This window comes from Anabrus simplex, chromosome 8, assembly GCF_040414725.1.
Source record: "Anabrus simplex isolate iqAnaSimp1 chromosome 8, ASM4041472v1, whole genome shotgun sequence".
NCBI lineage: Eukaryota > Metazoa > Arthropoda > Insecta > Orthoptera > Tettigoniidae > Anabrus > Anabrus simplex.
This window is the reverse complement of record NC_090272.1, coordinates 148,252,300-148,271,253: the sequence shown is the minus strand read 5'-3', so window position 1 is coordinate 148,271,253 and position 18,954 is coordinate 148,252,300. Positions and strand designations below refer to the sequence as shown.

The 18,954-nt window shown below is 39.2% G+C and overlaps 1 protein-coding gene across 1 annotated transcript in view; it reads right to left on the bottom strand.

Annotated features, from left to right (window-relative positions):
• Positions 1 to 18,370, bottom strand: part of sp3 (spermathreecae) — a 338,003-nt gene extending 319,633 nt beyond the window's left edge. Inside the window, exons 1-2 of the mRNA XM_068228860.1 lie at positions 18,187 to 18,370; positions 2,922 to 3,313 (exon numbers count right to left, since the gene is read on the bottom strand). Coding sequence (XP_068084961.1) covers positions 2,922 to 3,313; positions 18,187 to 18,313 — 519 coding nt within the window. The 5' untranslated portion in view covers positions 18,314 to 18,370. The remainder of the gene's footprint in view (positions 1 to 2,921; positions 3,314 to 18,186) is intronic.
• Positions 18,371 to 18,954: the final 584 nt, after the last annotated feature.

Below are 18,954 nucleotides of genomic sequence, written 5' to 3'. Positions count from 1 at the left end.
GTTGGGCTCATCAGTTGGTAAATAGCACACCCACCAAGACGCATGGCTAGTGCATACCGTGGAGGACACGGGGGCGAAACGCTGGCAACCAGAAATGAGTTAGCTGGAAAATTTATAATGTCCAATAATGGACCATTTATATTGGTATTATAAATTTACTCATTCGGGACAAATATTTCAGATTCCCTATGGGAAACAACATCTATATCATAATTCTAACTGGTCAGAAACACAGCAAGGTAAGTAAATGATACACTGCTCTTTTTATCTGCATGGCTACCGAGGCCATACACATCCAGGCTGTCAGTGATTTCACTTCTGATGCATTTTTAGCAATACTTCAACAATTTATTTCATGCTGTGGATTGTTTGTAGTATATACAGTGATAATGGCATGAATTTTAAAGGTGCTAATAATACCATACAGGCTGTGCACGATCTATTTAAGGACAGCAATTTTCACAGGGACTTGTCGGAATGTTCATATACTCATGGGTTTGACTGGCATTTTATCCCCACAGAATCACCCCATTTTGGAGGACTTTGGGAAGCCAGAGTCAAATCCATGAAGTACCATACGTGTCGTGTGATAGGTAACCAGTGACTTACGTTTGAAGAGATGTGTACAGCGTCAACGCAGATTGAAGGTGGTCTGAACTCTCAACCTTTATGTAAACTTGTCTTCTAGTCCTGATGACCCTGTGTGCTTACATCCAGTCATTTCCTGATTGGTAGTCCAATTGTAGCACTTCCTGACCTTACCCTAACTGATAATCCTATGAACAGATTTTCCAGGTGGCAAATGGTACAACAGTTTGTTCAACAGATCTGGAGGAGGTAGTCTTATGGGGTATTCAAACCAACTTCAGCAACGCGGTAAATGGAAAATAGGTGTTGTCAATATCGAGCCAGGGATGACTGTACTCTTAAGGTATAATCATCTCCCCCACTACAGTGGAAACTAGCTGTGGTAAACAAAGTCCACAAGGGACCTCGTGGACTTGTGTGAGTATCGTACTCCTAACAGCATGCTTCACAGTGCAGTGAGCAAACTGTGTCCACTACCCAGTGAATGATGTGTTGTTGTGTTTTCTCTTTCAGGAACTTAATTCAAGTATATCTGTGTTGTAAATATGTTGATTTATACATTTGTGTACTATATGAAATAACTTTGGAACACTCAGTGACAGTCTAATATCTTATATTTGAATTATTTAGTTATCAAATTGGTATTTGCTTATTTCAGTGTTTTATATTTCATGTTCTGGTTTTGCCAAATCATGTTCGATTTAGGTGGGCAGGATGTATGAACTTGATGATTCTTACAGTTGCTCCTTAGAGCACTGGGCACAGCATTCGCTCGCCATATTTGTAAGGGACTAGAGCACTGGGCACAGCATTTGCTCGTCATATTTGTAAGGGACTAATAACTTCCACTTTTGTATTGTGTGCAACGGTTGCTATGTAGTTCAACCTGTTCAATACAAATAAATAAGAAATGTAGTGTTACATTCCTATTTAATTATAAGCAGAAGCGGGTACCGGTTTCGCCCCCAATCCGGGTCATCATCAGCCGAATAAAATGCAAAAGTAATGCATAGGTAAATAAGAAATTAAAGAATGAGTCTTTCACAAAACAGTTGAAGAGGCAATATAAGATAATGGGGATTGGTACTGCACGATTTTAAATCGTAAAATCTAGAAGTAGAAGGTCAGTCACTTCTATGAAGTAAAACACAATCTTCTGAATAGTAGCACAACACACGCAAAGTTCGGCACTGTCTCAAAATGTTTACGAGAAGAGGTGAACAGTTAAGTGAGCCAGCCTGCATATACTTTATCTCCTCCCCACCATGTCTTGTATACCTAAGCCAACTGGCACTTTTGTGTATTTTGTACAATATTAAATTACAGTCCACTATCATATGAACCTGTGTACGATTTATTTCAAACGTGCTACCAGAAACTCTACACCATAGTATCAGTAATGGGTTCTAACTCTTTGTACACGACTTTGTTGGATACTCTCTGCCACTGACTGACTTTCTGGTATTTTTTACTGATACACATTCTTCCAATTATTCTTTATAACTTCTGAAGTCTGTTGGTCTTTGACTGATTGTTCAGATGGAAGAGGTACAGTAACAGTGACCTTCATTATAGAAATAAGAGTAGAGATTAATTATGATGCATTTCATAGAAATGAATTCCTCTAGCTACACAGGAAATTATCATTGAATGGTAGCTACAGAAAGTAAAATATTTTGTTGAACATGAATATGATGATTTCAAAATCAGAAGCATGAAAGCAGAAGAGGCTATAGAGCAAGATGTGACTGGAATATGAGGCTGTTGCATCATCCACACAGGTTTCCAAATTGAATACTAAAAGGTACAACAGCATATGATTACTACTACACTGTCCTAGGACAACACACCTATTTCACACACTAAGTTAGCCTAAATGGAAAGGAACAAATAAGTGACTAACCAAGCCATGTTTAGAAAGACAGAAACATAACCATAAGTTAACCCAACATAGAAAAGAAAGCAGGAGATGACATGCAGTTTTAAGTGACTGTTGATATCATGATCACAGTCCTTTAAAACCCACTGGCTTTGAGTTGAACCATGGACACCTTCGTAAGACGCTAGGTACAGAAGAAAGTACAAATTTTCTATTAATTAATAACACAGATAAACACTTTCTATTTTGGACACTTTTTGCTTCAATGTTTTGTTTGTTTAGTTTTCTTTCTAAAAAAACTTGTGTCAAAATAAAGATACTTACAAGGCTGTTCTTTGCAGGTTAAAATGGCAGTGAAGATTAACATACAGCAATTACTTATTACAGTCAAACCTAGTTTAGTCTGTTCTACATGAACAACCAAATCTTATCTCTTATAACACAATGTTTTTACCTGAGATGTTGCTAATGCTGCAGCTTGCTGTGTTGTAGTTTTTATAGTGTTAGCAGCTGATTTCATTGTCCCCCACGTCTTTGCAAAAGCAGCTTTTTGGTGGATGTCAAAAATACCACTTACAGAACTACCAGTTCTCTTTGGCTTAGTATCTTGATGTTTTCTACATGGCTGGAGCCCAAGAGCAACATCATCAGCACACAAACCATTATGTAGGAACACAACAGACTTTATTTTGTACACAGTCTTCCCACCGGGTAAGTCGCCAACTGGAGCACATTCCTTGATAAGCATTAAACGACTTTCTACCACTGAAGGAAGTTCAATCTTGCCAACAATACCATAGACTACACCCAAGCAATCCGGATCATCTGCATGAGCTAGATCCCAACCTGTAAAAGGTACAAAAAATTAGAGGTAAAATAAAATAAGACAAACAATCATTTTTTTTCCCTTTGTTTGGTACTGTATGTTCAAAGAGCTAGGGTTATGGTCAAGAGGTGTTGGTAGTGTCTCATATTCTGATATTCTGTAAAATTCTGTAAAATTTTGACTGAAGGTTTTCAAGCATGTGAATAACCTAAACAGACTCAAATAATGTAGGTTTTGAATCACACAGTAGGTTTCTTTGCTGCAGAAAACTAATATACAACAGTGACTAAACTTTTCTGAATTCTATTAACCCACATTTGCCCAGACAGAATTTAGTAGTCCAAGATATTCCATTCAGTAATAATGTTTTGTAGTTATTTGGGTCACAGTCCACAGATTGGTTTGATGCAGCTCTCCTCCCCACCCTGTCTTGTACTAACCTTTCCATTTCAACATAACTATATCCCACAGCTACTCTTATCTGTGTTTCATGCCTTGACCTACCCCTACTGTTCTGACTGCCATCATCATTTTCCCTCATCCAGTCCCAGCTGGGTCAGGGCATTTTTCCACTATCTTCTCTCCCTCCACCATTCTTCTTCCATCATTTCAGACCCGCCCAGGTTTCTTATTTTTCCAATACTTTTTATCGAATCGATCCGTCTCGTTCCAGGTCTTCCTCTTGCTCTCTTTCCCTCGAACTTCATCTCTATCATCTGTTTCAGTATCCCTTCCTCCTCCATCTTCTTTACATGTCCAAACCATCTTAGTTTACTTCTATCAATTCTCTCATTTAGGTTTTCCATTCCGATCTCCTTTCTCACATCTTCATTTCTCAACCTGTCTTTCCTATCATACTTCTTAGGCATTTCATTTTGCTGGCTTGAATTGTACCCTCCTCGCTACTTATCACTGGCAAGGTCTCAGCTGTATAGGTCAATATGGATGTATAATAAATTTTATACATTCTCTCTCTCTCTTTCTTTGCGCAACCTTGGTATTACCTTACTGCAGACATGGTTTTGTAATACTCTGATAGAATGCATTGCCCTGTTGAACCCTCTTGCTAACTTACATGTCCAGCCTTGTATTCTGCATTAATTCACAATGTCTACAATTTCAAGGTTTTGACCACCAATTTTCACAATGCCTTTCCCTTGTCTTTCTCCTCTTGATTTTACCATGGTCTTGCTTTTCTCTGTGCTGGTTTTCATACCATACTTCTCAATTTTACTGTTCAGTGCACCAGTTTGTTCTTGTATTACCACAATATTGTCTGCAAATAGTAATAACTTCCTCTGTATTCCCATATGTTTCCTTTGTCTCCTTTACAATTTTGTCCATATGCTGAGCGCTCAGCCCGGAGGCTGGTTTGGACCTCGACAGCTCAGCCATCAGATGATACAGATGTGATTCCCATAGGAAACCTAAAATATTTGTCCCAAATAAGTAAATTTATAATACCAATATAAATGGTCCATTATTGGACATTATAAATTTTCCAGCTAACTCATTCCCGGATGCCAGCGTTTTGCCCCAGTGTGCTAATTTGGGCTCATCAGTTGGTAAATACCACACCTACCAAGACGCACGGCTAGTGTATACCGTGGAGGCCACTGCGTAGGCTACTTGGAGCCACTGGCAGTGCCAATGCACTATGAGAGTGTCTCAATACCAAAAATTGATACCTGCCTGGCCATCAGATGATACAGATGCGATTCCCATTGGGAACTTCAAATATTTGTCCCAAATGAGTAAATTTATAATACCAATATAAATGGTCCATTATTGGACATTATAAATTTTCCAGCTAACTCATTCCTTGATGCCAGCGCTTTGCCCCAGTGTGCTAATTTGGGCTCATCTTTTGGTAAATAGCACACCTACAAAGACGCACGGCTAGTGCATACCATGGAGGGCACTGCGTAGGCTACTTGCTATTTACCAACTGATGAGCCCAACTTAGCACACTGGTGCTAAACGCTGGCAACCAGGAATGAGTTAGCTGCAAAATTTATAATGTCCAATAATGGACCATTTATATTGGTATTAGCTCAGCCATCAGGTGGCCCAGACATCACTGAAGAGGCATACTAGGGAAATAAGGAGTGAGGTAGTTTCCATAACCATTAGAAACAAAAGAGGTGCCAGCACACTCCCCTGTCTTAGTCTACTTTTATTTCTAAATCATTCTGTCTTTCCAGACAGTGTCTGCACGCTGCTGACACTTCTCTTAAAAGCTAACCGAACTAGTCCAGTGTATCAAAAAATGTGTCCTATCCATCTATCTCTTCTACTGGTCAATTTTTACCTTTGGAACTGTTCTACTTTCTATGAGTGTAGGAAGAGGAATAGTACAGAGATTAAAATACATGGATGAGGAAACAGAAAGACAAAGACAGCAATTGATTACTTTTTGATGGAAAGAACAAATCGTAAGCAGTTGCTAGATATAACAGCCTTAGCAGAAGTAGCCTTTGATGGAGACCATAGAGTAGTGGTGGCAAAAATGTAGGAAAAATAGTAAAAATGTAAAAATAAGAGAGAAGAAAATAGAAGTATCAATATTAAGAGACATGGATGTAAAAGAATTTTTTTTAAGTGAATTCAAACAACACATACCCAGAACTGTGGCGGAGAGTGTGGAACTGGAATGGGACATGTTCAAGAAGGCATTACTTTGTAAACTGTGTATAGAGTGCTTGTGGCATAACAGCTAGAAGAGTGAAAGATAAAGAGACTCCATGGTAAAATGTGAGGGTAAAGAAAGCAATGAAAAATAAGAAGCAAGGCAATTATGTAATATAGATCAAATGGAAGAAAGTAGAAGAAAAAAAATGGTGTATGGCTTTTAGTGCCGAGAATGTCTGAGGACAAGTTTGGCTCACCAGATGCAAGTCTTTTGATTTGACGCCCGTAGGTAACCTGTGCGTTGTGGTGAGGATGAAATGATTATGAAGACGACACATAAACCCAGCCCCCGTGCCAGCAAAATTAACCAATTATAGTTAGAATTTGTGACCCTGCTGGGAATCAAACCTGGGACCCTTGTGACCAAAGGCTAGCACGCTAACCATTTAGCCATGGAGAAGAAAATATCAGAAAATGAAAAGAAAGTGCAAGAAAATGGCAAGTGAAGAAAAGCTAGGAAGGATTTATGCGATAGTTGAAAAAGGATGTGCATAGCAATGATAGCAAACACTCGTAATTCAGTAGGTTTGTCTTCCAGGCAGGATGCCTCTTCATCTATGCATTTGGAGGTGACTATACAGTCCAATGCGGGAGTTACACAATTTGCCACAGTGATGATAGGTAGTCCCAGGTGGAGCAGTCATGTTATTTCTATGTCTCCTCAGCACTTCTTTTTCTATCCTACGTTGCCTCTTGTCATTCGCTGTATGTCGGTGGTTTTCTTCAAAAGACAGTGTGCCATAATGGACTAGTGATCTCCAGGATGAACGGTCAAAGGCTAAAATCTCCCAGTTATTAACATCAATGTTACATCTCTTCAAGTTAGCCTTGATTACATCTTTAAATCGCTTCCTCTGACCGCCTACACAGCATTTACCTACTGATAGCTCAGAGTAAAACCCTTCTTTGGGAATGCGATTATTGGGCATGCAAACTACGTGCCCTGTCCATCATAGCTGGCATCTTAAAACCATCAATTCTATACTGGTGGTGTGTGCCTCTTCAAGAACGCTGATATTTGTGCGCCTGTCTTGCCAAGTTATTTGCAGTATTCTCCTCAAGCAACATTGATGATACGGTTCCAGCTTCTTAATGTGTCGACTGTAGCATGTCCAGGATTCAGATCCGTAGAGTAAAGTTGTAACTACAACAGAATTGTACACAAGAATCTTTGTTGTGATATTGACATCATGATTGTCAAAAACTCGAGATCTTAACTTAGCAAAGGATGCTCCTGCACGGTTAATTCTGTGTTGGATTTCTGAATCTATTTTTGCGCTTGATGAGAGGGTGCTGCCAAGGTATGGGAAGGTGTTTACAACTTGAAGGCTCACTCCATCAATTGTGACATTGATATCAATTTGACCTTCCCCAGGGGCTGGTTGGTATAAGATCTGTGTTTTGCTGGTATTCAGTTTGAGTCCGATCTTGTTGTACGCAGCAGAAAAAACATTCAGGATTATCACAAGCTCTTCTTGTGTCTGAGCTACGACAGCATTATCATCGGCGTACTAACTCAACTAATGCTGCCGGACGATGTCCGAGTTCCTGCCTTTAAACGACCCAAATTAAAAAGTTTACCGTCCATCCTGTAAGTTATATGAATTCCTGGAGGAAGAACATCTCTGACAAGTTCCATGACAGCGGCAACATACAAGGAAAACAAAGTGGGGGCTATCACACAGCCTTGCTCAACACCGGTATTGATATGGAATGGCTCTCCAATTGAGCCGTTGCCAATGACAGCTGCCATCATATCAGTGTAGAGCAATTTCAAGATGGCAATAAATTTCTGCAGAAAGCCATATAGAGCTAAAATTTTCCACAAAGCTTCTCGGTTCACAGAGTCAAATGCCTTAGTAAGATCAATAAAGGCAATATAAAGAGGTCTATTTTGTTCTCTACATTTTTTCTGGAGTTTACGAACTGTGAATATCATATGTGGTTCGCCTAGAAGGCCTGAAGCCACACTGACTCTCTGGAAGTATTTTCTCCACCAGGGGTACAATACGATTTGCCAAGATTCGAGCAATAAGCTTTCCCAGGCACGACAGTAAGGATATTCCCCGATAGTTATTGCAGTTTGTTAGATCCTCTTTCTTAAATATGGGAACTACCAGACTGTCTCTGAAATCAGGAGGCATTTCTTCTGTGCTCCAAATTTTGACAATCAGTTCATGTATGTGTCTTATTAGTTCCTCACCTCCTTCCTTGAGAGCTTCCACTTGTATACCATCAGGACCAGAGGCTTTGTGACGCTTTGCTTGATTGACAGCATGCTTAACTTCATCTATGTTGGTGGGAAGCCAAGTTCTTCATTGATGGGAGCTTGTTTTAATATATCATATACCTGTTCATCAATAATCGAATCCTGGTTCAAGAGGTCTTCAAAATGCCCTTTCCACCTATTCATGATGGAGTACTGATCTTTGAAAAGTGTACTCTTATTGCTGGACCAAAGAGGATTCCTCCCAAAGGTGGTGGGACCATAAACTGCTTTTGTCGCTTGGAAGAACTGTTGTGAATCTTTATCTGCTAGAAATTCCAACTCTTTTGCCTTTGCTATCCACCATGCATTCTTGAGCTCACGAGTTTTTCTTTGGACATTTGCTTTGGCAATGCGGCTTGTTTCTTAGAGTGGGAGTTCATGTCCCTTTGCCATGCTTGCAAGGCTTTTCTCTTCTCTGAGATCAATGCTTCAATTTCTTCATCATTTTCATTAAACCAGTCCTAATGTTTTCTGGTCTTATATCCTACTGTTTCTTTACAAGCATCTTGAACAGTGGTCTTCATACTCTCCCAGTGTTGTGTTACATCAGGTTGATATTCCTTCGGTAAAGTCCGATGAAGGAGCTCTCTGTATTTTGAAGTAATTTCTGTATTGCCAAACTTCTCGATGTCAAAAGTATGTCTGAAGCTCTTCTGTTGTTTCCTCCTCTGGGTGGACAGTGACAAATGCATCACTGATCTAATAAGTCTGTGATCTGTCCAGCAGTCATCAGCTCCCGTCACTGCTTTGGTGATGAGAACATCGCGTAGATCTTGCTTGCAGACGATTACATAGTCAATGAGGTGCCAGTGTTTCGATCTAGGATGCTGCCATGATGTTTTGAAGTGATCCTTTGGCGAAAGATGGTGTTGGTGATTATCAACCCATGCTCAGCACATTTTGAGAGGAGTCTAATACCATTGGAGTTTTCACTGTCAACTCCCTCCCTGCCAATGACACCATTCCATACTTTATGGTCCTTTCCCACTCTGGCATTAAAATCACCAAGCAAGATTTCATCTAGGCGATTGATGTTTGATAGGATGTCATCCAGATCTGAATAGAATGTTTTTTTGATGTCATCATCAGAGTCTAATGTGGGGGCATATGCGCAAATTACTGTGGCATGCTGGTCGCCATTTAATCAAAGTCTTAATGTCATGATGCGTTCATTACATCAGTTGGAAGCTCCAGCTGGTCTCGGAGAAGCTTATTCTTGATAGCAAAGCCTACTCCGTGTGTTCGGTGTTCGCTGGTACGTTTACCCTTCCAGATGAAAGTGTATCCTGCTCCGTTTTCATTCAACTGACCTTCTTCAGCAAGACGGGTCTCCTGGAGTGCTGCTATGTCGATATTGTATCTTCGTAACTCTCCACCCACAAGGGCCGTTCTCCTTTTTGGTCTCTCATTTGAAGGGTCATCATTAAGTGTTCTTACGTTCCATGTAGCAAAATATAATTTCTTTCTTGTTTGACCGCATTGAGGTGATTCCACTGAACACGGCTATCCAATTGGTACTAGAAGTGGCTGACTATGTTTAGGGCACCTTTTCTAGCCCCTTCCCCATGTGAGGTGAGCAGAGCGGACCCTAAATAGGACTGCTCAGTCGTTGATGCAGCAACCGAATTGCTCTACAGCCACAATCCTAAGCAAGACGACCGATCACACATCTGTTGATATAGATGTTGATTCCCATAGGGAATCTGAAATATTTGTCCTGAATGAGTAAATTTATAATACCAATATAAATGGTCCGTTATTGGACATTATAAATTTTCCAGCTAACTCATTCTTGGTTGCCAGCGTTTCGCCCTCGTGTGCTAGGGTGGGCTCATCAGTTGGTACCTAGCACACCTACCAATACGCTGGCACCAATTTTTGATAATGAGAAAGTCTCTTAGTGCATTGGCACTGCCGGTGGCTCCAGTTAGCCTACGCAGTGGCCTCCACGGTATGCACTAGCCAGTGTATTGGTAGGTGCGCTAGGTACCAACTGATGAGCCCACCCTAGCACACGAGGGCGACACGCTGGCAACCAAGAATGAGTTAGCTGGAAAATTTACGATCACACATCTACCGCCTACGTGCCAAGTTATCACTAGAGGCTTCCAGACATCACAAGCGATTCTTAGTTTGTGTTTCAAAGGTTGCCAATACGAATCTCGAAGATAACCAAAGTCGACCGCTTCAGCACTAGGGTGTAAATCTATCACTAAAAAGTGCACAGATAATATATAGGTAATGGTATTAATATAAGGTAAAGAGATATAACAATATGAATAAGAATCATATATATTCTGTATTGAGTTTGTAGTAAGATATGGTGTAACCACAGAAGGAAACACGGAAAGTCGAGTAGCAGTGGAATGCATAAACAAGTGCATGGTTCAGTATTTCTACTGACAAGTAGGAAAATTACAAAAGTCACAAGTTATTGTGGTATACAGAGGCTGTATGTGTGACCCAGATCTGGAGCTTTCCATAAGGTTTGTTTTTTTTTTTTTTTTTTTTTTTTTTTTTTTTTTTTTTTTTTTTTTTTTTTTTACATCGCACCGACACGGATAGGTCTTATTGCGACGATGGGACGGGAAGGGGCTAGGAGTGGAAAGGAAGCGGCTGTGGCCTTAATTAAGGTACAGCCCCATCATTTGCCTGGTGTGAAAATGGGAAACCACGGAAAACCATCTTCAGGGCTGCCGACAGTGGGGTTCGAACCTTCTATCTCCCGAATACCATCCATAAGGTTAGGGTGTAGTGGTACTGAGAGAATAAAAGGGGCTGTAAAAGATAAACAAGGGCCTTTTGCCAGCCATCTTCTATCTAGAGAGCATCGTCTCGAATTTCTGCCTGTTGAGGGGAGATTCCATCTTCGTTAATGATAAGTCGCTTTACGGACTTAGTCAGAATAGGAGGCTTGAACACAACCTAAAACAAGCTTCGTAGTTCTTCACCACTGGTTACACCATAAACCATTCTTCGTCTGTATATATGTAAATAGCCAGCATTAAATACCTTTGAGAGAATCTTTGGAGGTACTTCTTCTCATATAGCTGAATTATCCAGACCCAGAGCACTTTCCCTTACCACTCGGGGAGCCAACTGACAACCTTTTCGCTAAAGAGTCATGGGATCCATTCTGGGTCATGACAAACATTCTAGTTTTTCTTATTATGCCTCAGTCAATCACTACTGATCTGCATTTAGGGCAGTCGCAGGTGGCAGATTCCCTATCTGTTGTTTTCCTAGCCTTTTCTTAAATGATTGCAAAGAAATTGGAAAATTATTGAACATTTCCCTTGGTTATTCCAATCCCTAACACCACTTCCTATAAACTAATATTTGCCCCAATTTGTCCTCTTGAATTCCAACTTTATCTTCACCACTGACATCAGAGACAAAAGAAGACTTGTGGACAGTTCCATATGTTCGAAATCTATTTGAAGAAGTTGTTTACAACAATCATCAGAACTATTGTACTAGAGCATGTAACATTACATGAGAAACTTGAATCTTTTCAGGGAGAGAGCAAATTAAGGCAGTATTTACTTATAAAACCTGCTTTTGAGAATGCTGATACTAGCACATTTTATACATCCAGCCTTGAAATTTATCCTGAAAAGCAACTAGAAGACTCATATAAACTGAATAATTTATCCTGAAAAGCAACTAGTAGACTCGTATAAACTGAATAATTCCCCACTGATCATAATAAAGAGGATGAGAGAACCAGTGAGTAAGTGGGATTGGTTGCAATATAACGTGCAACAATTGGTTCACAAGCAATTCATTAACAAAAGATATGTGAAATAACTATCAGCTTACTTAAATAGTAAGAATGATTTGAAGCAATAAAAGGATTTATGTACCACAGGAACAGATGGAATCAGTACGACAGCAAATCTGTAACCGATAATCAAACAGTCTTGTGTCCTACATTTCCAAGATGGGAGAAACCATGTGTGCTGACAATGAAAATGGAGACAATTAGAAACCTAAAAATAAATATGTTCAACAGCTCCACAAAGACTCCACTGGACAATATCCCTTATTTACTTAAGAGTGAAAATTAGAGGGTGCACTGGCAAAGAAATTCCAGTGTCAGTGCCTCTACTCAATAAAACATAACAAGATGTAGATATTTTCCTTATAACAGAGACAAGAAAAACCAGCACAGAATGCAACAGTTATGGTATAATGATTTGCAAACAAAACATCATTCCTGTGTGTTGTTAGTGTACATAGATAGCTATTGGCAACAGAGAATGAAATTAAGATCTTAGAACAGCCTTGCCTGATTTATAGATTTCTAACAGAGTAGTGTTATGAAAATGTTGCAAACTTTGAACAGGCAAGACTTGGGAGTAAGGAGATGAGTTACTCGAATAAAGAGTATGTTCCAAGCTGTCAGTGGACAAATGGTGTGGAAAGACAGTAGACAAATAACCCTGAAAAGAGTTGTTAGAAGTAGAAAAGATCTCTCATAGATTAGGGAAATAGTTACTTATAAGAAGAGGAATTAGGGATCGGGATAATTTACCATGGAAGATGTTCGACCAATTTCCAACTTATTTTAAATTTTATAAGAAAAGACTGACAGGGAATCTGCCATATGAGTGACAGCCCTAAATGCAGATCAGTGGTGAATGATTCATTTGTATCTATAAATGAATGTAAATGTTTTTTTAGCTTTTCCAGTTTAGAACTTTGAAACTTTTTTATGATGTATTAATACTGAATGTGTAAAATATGGCATGCTTTTAAGACCAAAGGCCCTTCCTGGTGCTGAATTCAGTTCAGGAGCTAATGAAGATGATGGTGAATGAAATTGGGTAAGGAGGTGGAAGGAATCAGCTGTGGCCTATGAATTGGAACTGTCACGGCATTTGACTGGAAGTGAAAATGGGGAAACCACAGAAAACTATTCCCAGGACAGCCAACAGTGTAGTTCGAACCCACGCGTCTCCCAATTGCAGAGCTTAGCTTCATGGTCATAGCATGTTAACACGGGCGGCAACTCCGTTCCGTGTTCTCCTTGATAGAAGTAATGAAAATAAAAGAAATCTATTATATGAAAATAAAATGGATAACAAACTTTATCAAAGTATAATGTTTTGAAATTAGGAATAAATACTTCATAGTATAAACAGATGTCAAAATAATCCAGCACCAGTGCTATGTTACATGTTTTTGCAGCAGTCACCTATATGATTAAAGAAATATTGTTTTTGCAGCAGTCACCTATATGATTAAAGAAATATCACTTCTCCTAACTATGACAATTTGTATCCTAACGAATAATTATGCTGAGGAGCAGGTTGGATTATACGTATTAACAATGAATGCAATGAATAAAGCAATGCAATAGGGTTGTACTTCTGTAGGAGAGTCGCATGAGGAAAATAATAGAAGGAAAATAATAGATAGATTACATTTAATGAATTTGGTAACAGAAGAAGAGGGAGGTGCAGAAAATTAGATTAAAACCAAACAAAACTCCATGGCGCAACAGCCTGAAGACCCATGACTAACCAACTGACTGCTGCTAAGCCCATAGGCTTGCAGATTACAGGATGTCGGGTGATCAGCACGACAAATCTTCTTGGCCATTATTCTTGGCTTTCTAGACCAAGGCCCCTATCTCATCATCAGACAGCTCCTCAAGTGTAATCACGGTAAGCCAAATGGACTTTCAACCAACCCCCAGATCCAGTAAAAATCACTGACATGGCCGGAAATCGAAACCGAGGCCTCAGGTTAAGAGGCAGGCATGCTACCCCGACACCACAGGGCTGGCAGGAGATATTGGTTAGTCTCTAATAATATAAGGTATAAGGGAAAAAAGCACAGAAGAGGATAGCCAACATGCTTTATACTTTCACAGAATATTGCAGGCACAATGTGAAGTATCCCTTGCAGGATTTTACTTAATGTAATGGATTACAGTTAACCAGATATCCAGGCAATTTGATCTTAAAACCTATATATAAATATTATCTACTCACACATGTCTCTATTTCTACTGAAAATTAAACTATCCACACACAAGGAGATGAAAATAATGCTAAGGACTAATTTCAGAAATACATCACTAGTACATCAATCCAAAAGAGAGTAAATTTCCATTATCTTGTCATCACCAACCTTTAGCAGCAGATACAGGAAAATCAGCTTGGTTTCAGAAGTGGAAGGTCAACAATAGAGCCCATTTTCATTATGAGACAACTAATGGAAAAGCATTGGGAGTACGGGAATGATATGGTGATGACATTCATTGATACTGAAAAGGCATATGACAGTGTCCCTAGGACGAAAGTTTGGGACAGTCTGGTGCAAAAAGGAATTGGACAGAGATTAATAAAAATGATCATGACATTGTATAAGGAATGTTGTAGTTGCGTGCAAACACAAGTTGGCAGGACAAGTTGGTTCAAAATAACTAGTGGGCTGAGACAGGGAAGTGTTCTATCACCAATCCTGTTTACAATAGTAATGGATGACATCATGAGAACAGCAAAAGCAGCATATGGAGGAAGAGAAATGAACATGATGTTATTTGCAGATGATATTGTGATTTGGGGAGAAGATGACAGGAAGGTTCAAGAACAATTGAATGTGGTGAATGGGAAGATTGAAGAATGTGGATTGAAAATAAGTGTAGAAAAGAGTAAAACTCTTGTTATGACTAGAGGGGAGAAAGAAGGGAAAGGTCAGATTAGACTTGCAGAAAAGCCCCTGGAAGTAGTGGAAACGTTTAAATACCTGGGGAGTGAATGAATGGAGAATGCTCGACTGGATGCTGAGATTAGTAAAAGGATTCAAGCTGGAAGTTGTTTCTATCATAGTGTAAGAAATATGTTATGGGACAAAGATGTGCCAATGGAAGCAAAGGATACTATGTACAAGATGTATTACGTACCCATAACAACTTACGGAGCAGAAACTTGGACAATGACAAAGAAGGATGAGAGTCGAATACAGGCAGCCGAAATGAAATTCTTGAGGAGTATGATACAGAAGAGTAGACGAGACAAAATAAGGAATGAGAAAATCCGGGAAGAAATTGGAGTGGAAAAAATGAATGATAGAATAGAGAAGAGCCGACTAAGATGGTTTGGGCACATAAAGCGAATGAGCGACGAAAGAATGCCAAAAAAGGTGATGGAAATGCAAATCCAAGGAAGGAGAGGCCGTGGACGACCACGATTGAGATGGAAGGATACCATCCAATGCAGCATTATAGAAAGAAACCTGGACTGGGACACAGTGTTGGAGGAGGAGTGGTGGAAAGACCGAAGAAAGTGGAGAGGAACCATATTTGCCCCTACCCGGCTACAGCTGGATAAAGGGAAATGATGATGATGATGATGATGATGATGATGATGATAAAAACCACGCTTTGCATACCCTATAGGCCTAACATTACAAATGATTTCCATAAGTCACGAGTTCTTTTCGGTGCAATTATTTATGGTACTGAGAATGTTGTAAACACAGAGAAATCTTAAGGTCAAAAAAGATACTAGGGCCTACAGGAGACATTTTAATAAGACCAATATTTGTCATATAAAAACATGTAAATCACAGCATTCTGATTTCATGAAGTTTTAAAAACACTTCATTTATGCAGGGATTTTATCAAATTGTAATGAGCACCATGCATATTTATACACTTGATAGCTCCTGTTCCACTACACATATAGTAACAGGATAACATGCCTAGGTTATGCATTATTCTTATCCTGTAAGTCTACAGGCCTATGTGCATTCTTCATTTTGTAAAGTGTGTTTGACATGATTCTGATTCTGAACATTAGTTTTCTTTCCTCCCCTGCAGGACAGTTGATGATCCATGAAATAGACCACTAAAACATCACATTTCACGTTTAAGATGAACATTTCAATTTTGCCACATTTTTAAAAAACCTCTACAATTTCTTTCCCAAACTCCTAGATTAAATGATTACATGCTGAACAAGTAGGCTACAGGCAGTATTTTTTAAATGTCTTTATATGCTTTACACTGCATCAACACAGATAGGTCCTGTGACAATGATGGAATAAGAAAAGGCTAGGACTGGGACTGTGGAGGACGAGTTTTTTTATACAATTTATTTTATATTGCAACGACACAGACAGGTCTTATGGCGACGATGGGATAGGAAAGGGCTAGGAACGGGAAGGAACCGACCTTGGCTTTAATTGAGGTACAGCCCCAGCATTTGCCTGGTGTGAAAATGGGAAATCACACAAAACCATCTTCAAGGCTGCCAACAGTGGGGTTTGAATCTCCTGAATACAACCTGACCCAAACAGCACAGTCACTTGCTCAGTAAGTGGAGGAAGAGACCATGACCTTATTTAAACAACAGCCCCAGCATCTTCCTCATGTGAAAATGGGAAACCATCTTCAAGTTGGCCGACAGTGGAGTTCAAACCCACTACCTCCCCAATGCAAGCTGACAGCTACACGACCCAAACTGTGTAGCAGACTCACTCTGAAAAGGCTGTATTTCGTACGAATAGTAGGGTTTTTTTCTTTTTTTTTTTTTTTTGCTTCTTGTTTTATGTCACACCGACACAGATAGGTCTTACGGCAACGATGGGACAGGAAAGGCCTACGAATGGGAAGGAAGCGGTCGTGGCCTTAATTAAGGTACAGCCCCAGCATTTTCCTGGTGTGAAAATGGGAAACCACAGAAAACCATCTTCAGGGTTGCCGACAGTGGGGTTTGAACCCACTATCTCCCGGATGCGAGCTCGAGCTGTGCGCTCCTAACCGCGCGGTCAACTCGCCCGGTAAGAATACTGTTTTATATATTATTATATGCCTACTGAAGTTGTTGACATACTGATCACGTCATTTAACAATTTATAAAACATGACTTGTTAATCAAGATTCCATTTGCCTTGAAAGTTCTTTCGGTTCTGCTGTGAGGGTTACCAGCATTGATCTCCATGTGATAATTCTACATAATATTAGTCCTTTCCAAATGCCCTTATTATTACTTTTCTTTTTGCTAGTTGCTTTACGTCGCACCGACACAGATAGGTCTTACGGCGACGATGGGACAGGAAAGGCCTAGGATTGGGAAGGAAGTGGTCGTGGCCTTAATTAAGGTACAGCCCCAGCATTTGCCTGGTGTGAAAATGGGAAACCACGGAAAACCATTTTCAGGGCTGCCGACAGTGGGGTTCGAACCTACTATCTCCTGAATACTGGATACTGGCCGCACTTAAGCGACTGCAGCTATCGAGCTCGGTCTTATAATTACTGTGTCAGTAATTATTATTATTATTATTATTATTATTATTATTATTATTATTATTATTATTATTATTATTATTATTATTGTGTCAGTTATAAAATACAGGTGATTTACTAGTAATCCTATGTTTGTAATAACTTTACTCAATACCTATTCAATCTTTTTGATTGCAGGAACTTCAGCCCAGCCATTAACTGAAGAATACTAAATAAAATCATACAAGAAATGAAAACCACCTAAATAATTTGAGCACTGGAATTCATTAGTATATTATTAAGTGCTAAAGAAATTATCCAATGCTAAAGAAATTACAGTTCTTAGTAGGTAGGCCTATAGGAAATGAGGTTATGAAGTTCCGAACGGTATTTCTATAACGTAGGGCTTGAGGATTGAACATTTTAAAAGAAAATATATTTCATACTAAATGGACAGTTTAAGAGACCATAGCCTTTAAGACGAGTACTGAATTCACATCAAATGTCGAAAACCGTCTTGATCCTTAAAAAAGCTAACCTAGCAATCTCAATAATGTAAGTTGCAGTCACTACAATAATACATATTTGTACACACATTTTCTTAATGGTGTACACATGTATTTTATTCAGCAATATATTTCTTGAACAGCACCTAAATCCTTGATTAATTGTAGTGGTTATTAATAATTTACCTCTCTTTGCCAAAAATTGGCCAGTTGTCCGGTCCCACCATAATCCATATTCTCCTTTCATAAATATATAATACTGATCAGTGCGAAATAATTCTATCGGCTGTAAAGTCCTGTCACGAAATGACATTTTTGAAGTTAAATTTAAATGCTAACACAAAATATGTCACTTAATCTACCGCCATTTTGTTTGGTTGACAGTGGGGTGTGTTTCACGCGATACTCTGTGCGATTGGCAACAGCATCGAGAACTGTCACTTTACAGCATAGCCAATTGTTGAATACTAGTTTTATTCATACGAGTAAATTTCAGGAGGCATTTTATACAGATCCTTTCCTTTGATTTTGATGCCAATGTGAACGATAAAAATCATAGCTGCCATACAGAAAGATAATAATAATGTCTACCATGGTAAATTTTGTGGAAAATAGGAATATTTGTTTTTTCTTAAATAAACCCAAATACAGCATAGACCGTAGGCAACGGAGGACACTTCCGGGTTTAACCATAGAGTTAAAAAATAATTAACTCTATGGGTTTAACGCAAGTGGCGCTCGTAGTGGCGTGACCTGGAAACTCGCGCCAAATTCAAATATCGATGGAAAATAATAGGAAATATGGCCTAGGGAGCGGTGATAAGGCAACAGGAAACTGGGAGTCAAGTAGGGATGACATAAAAATGTTAGTGTTGAACTGTAAAAGTATTGTAAAGAAAGGAATAGAATTAAGTAATTTAATAGATATATACTTACCAGATATCGTAATAGGAG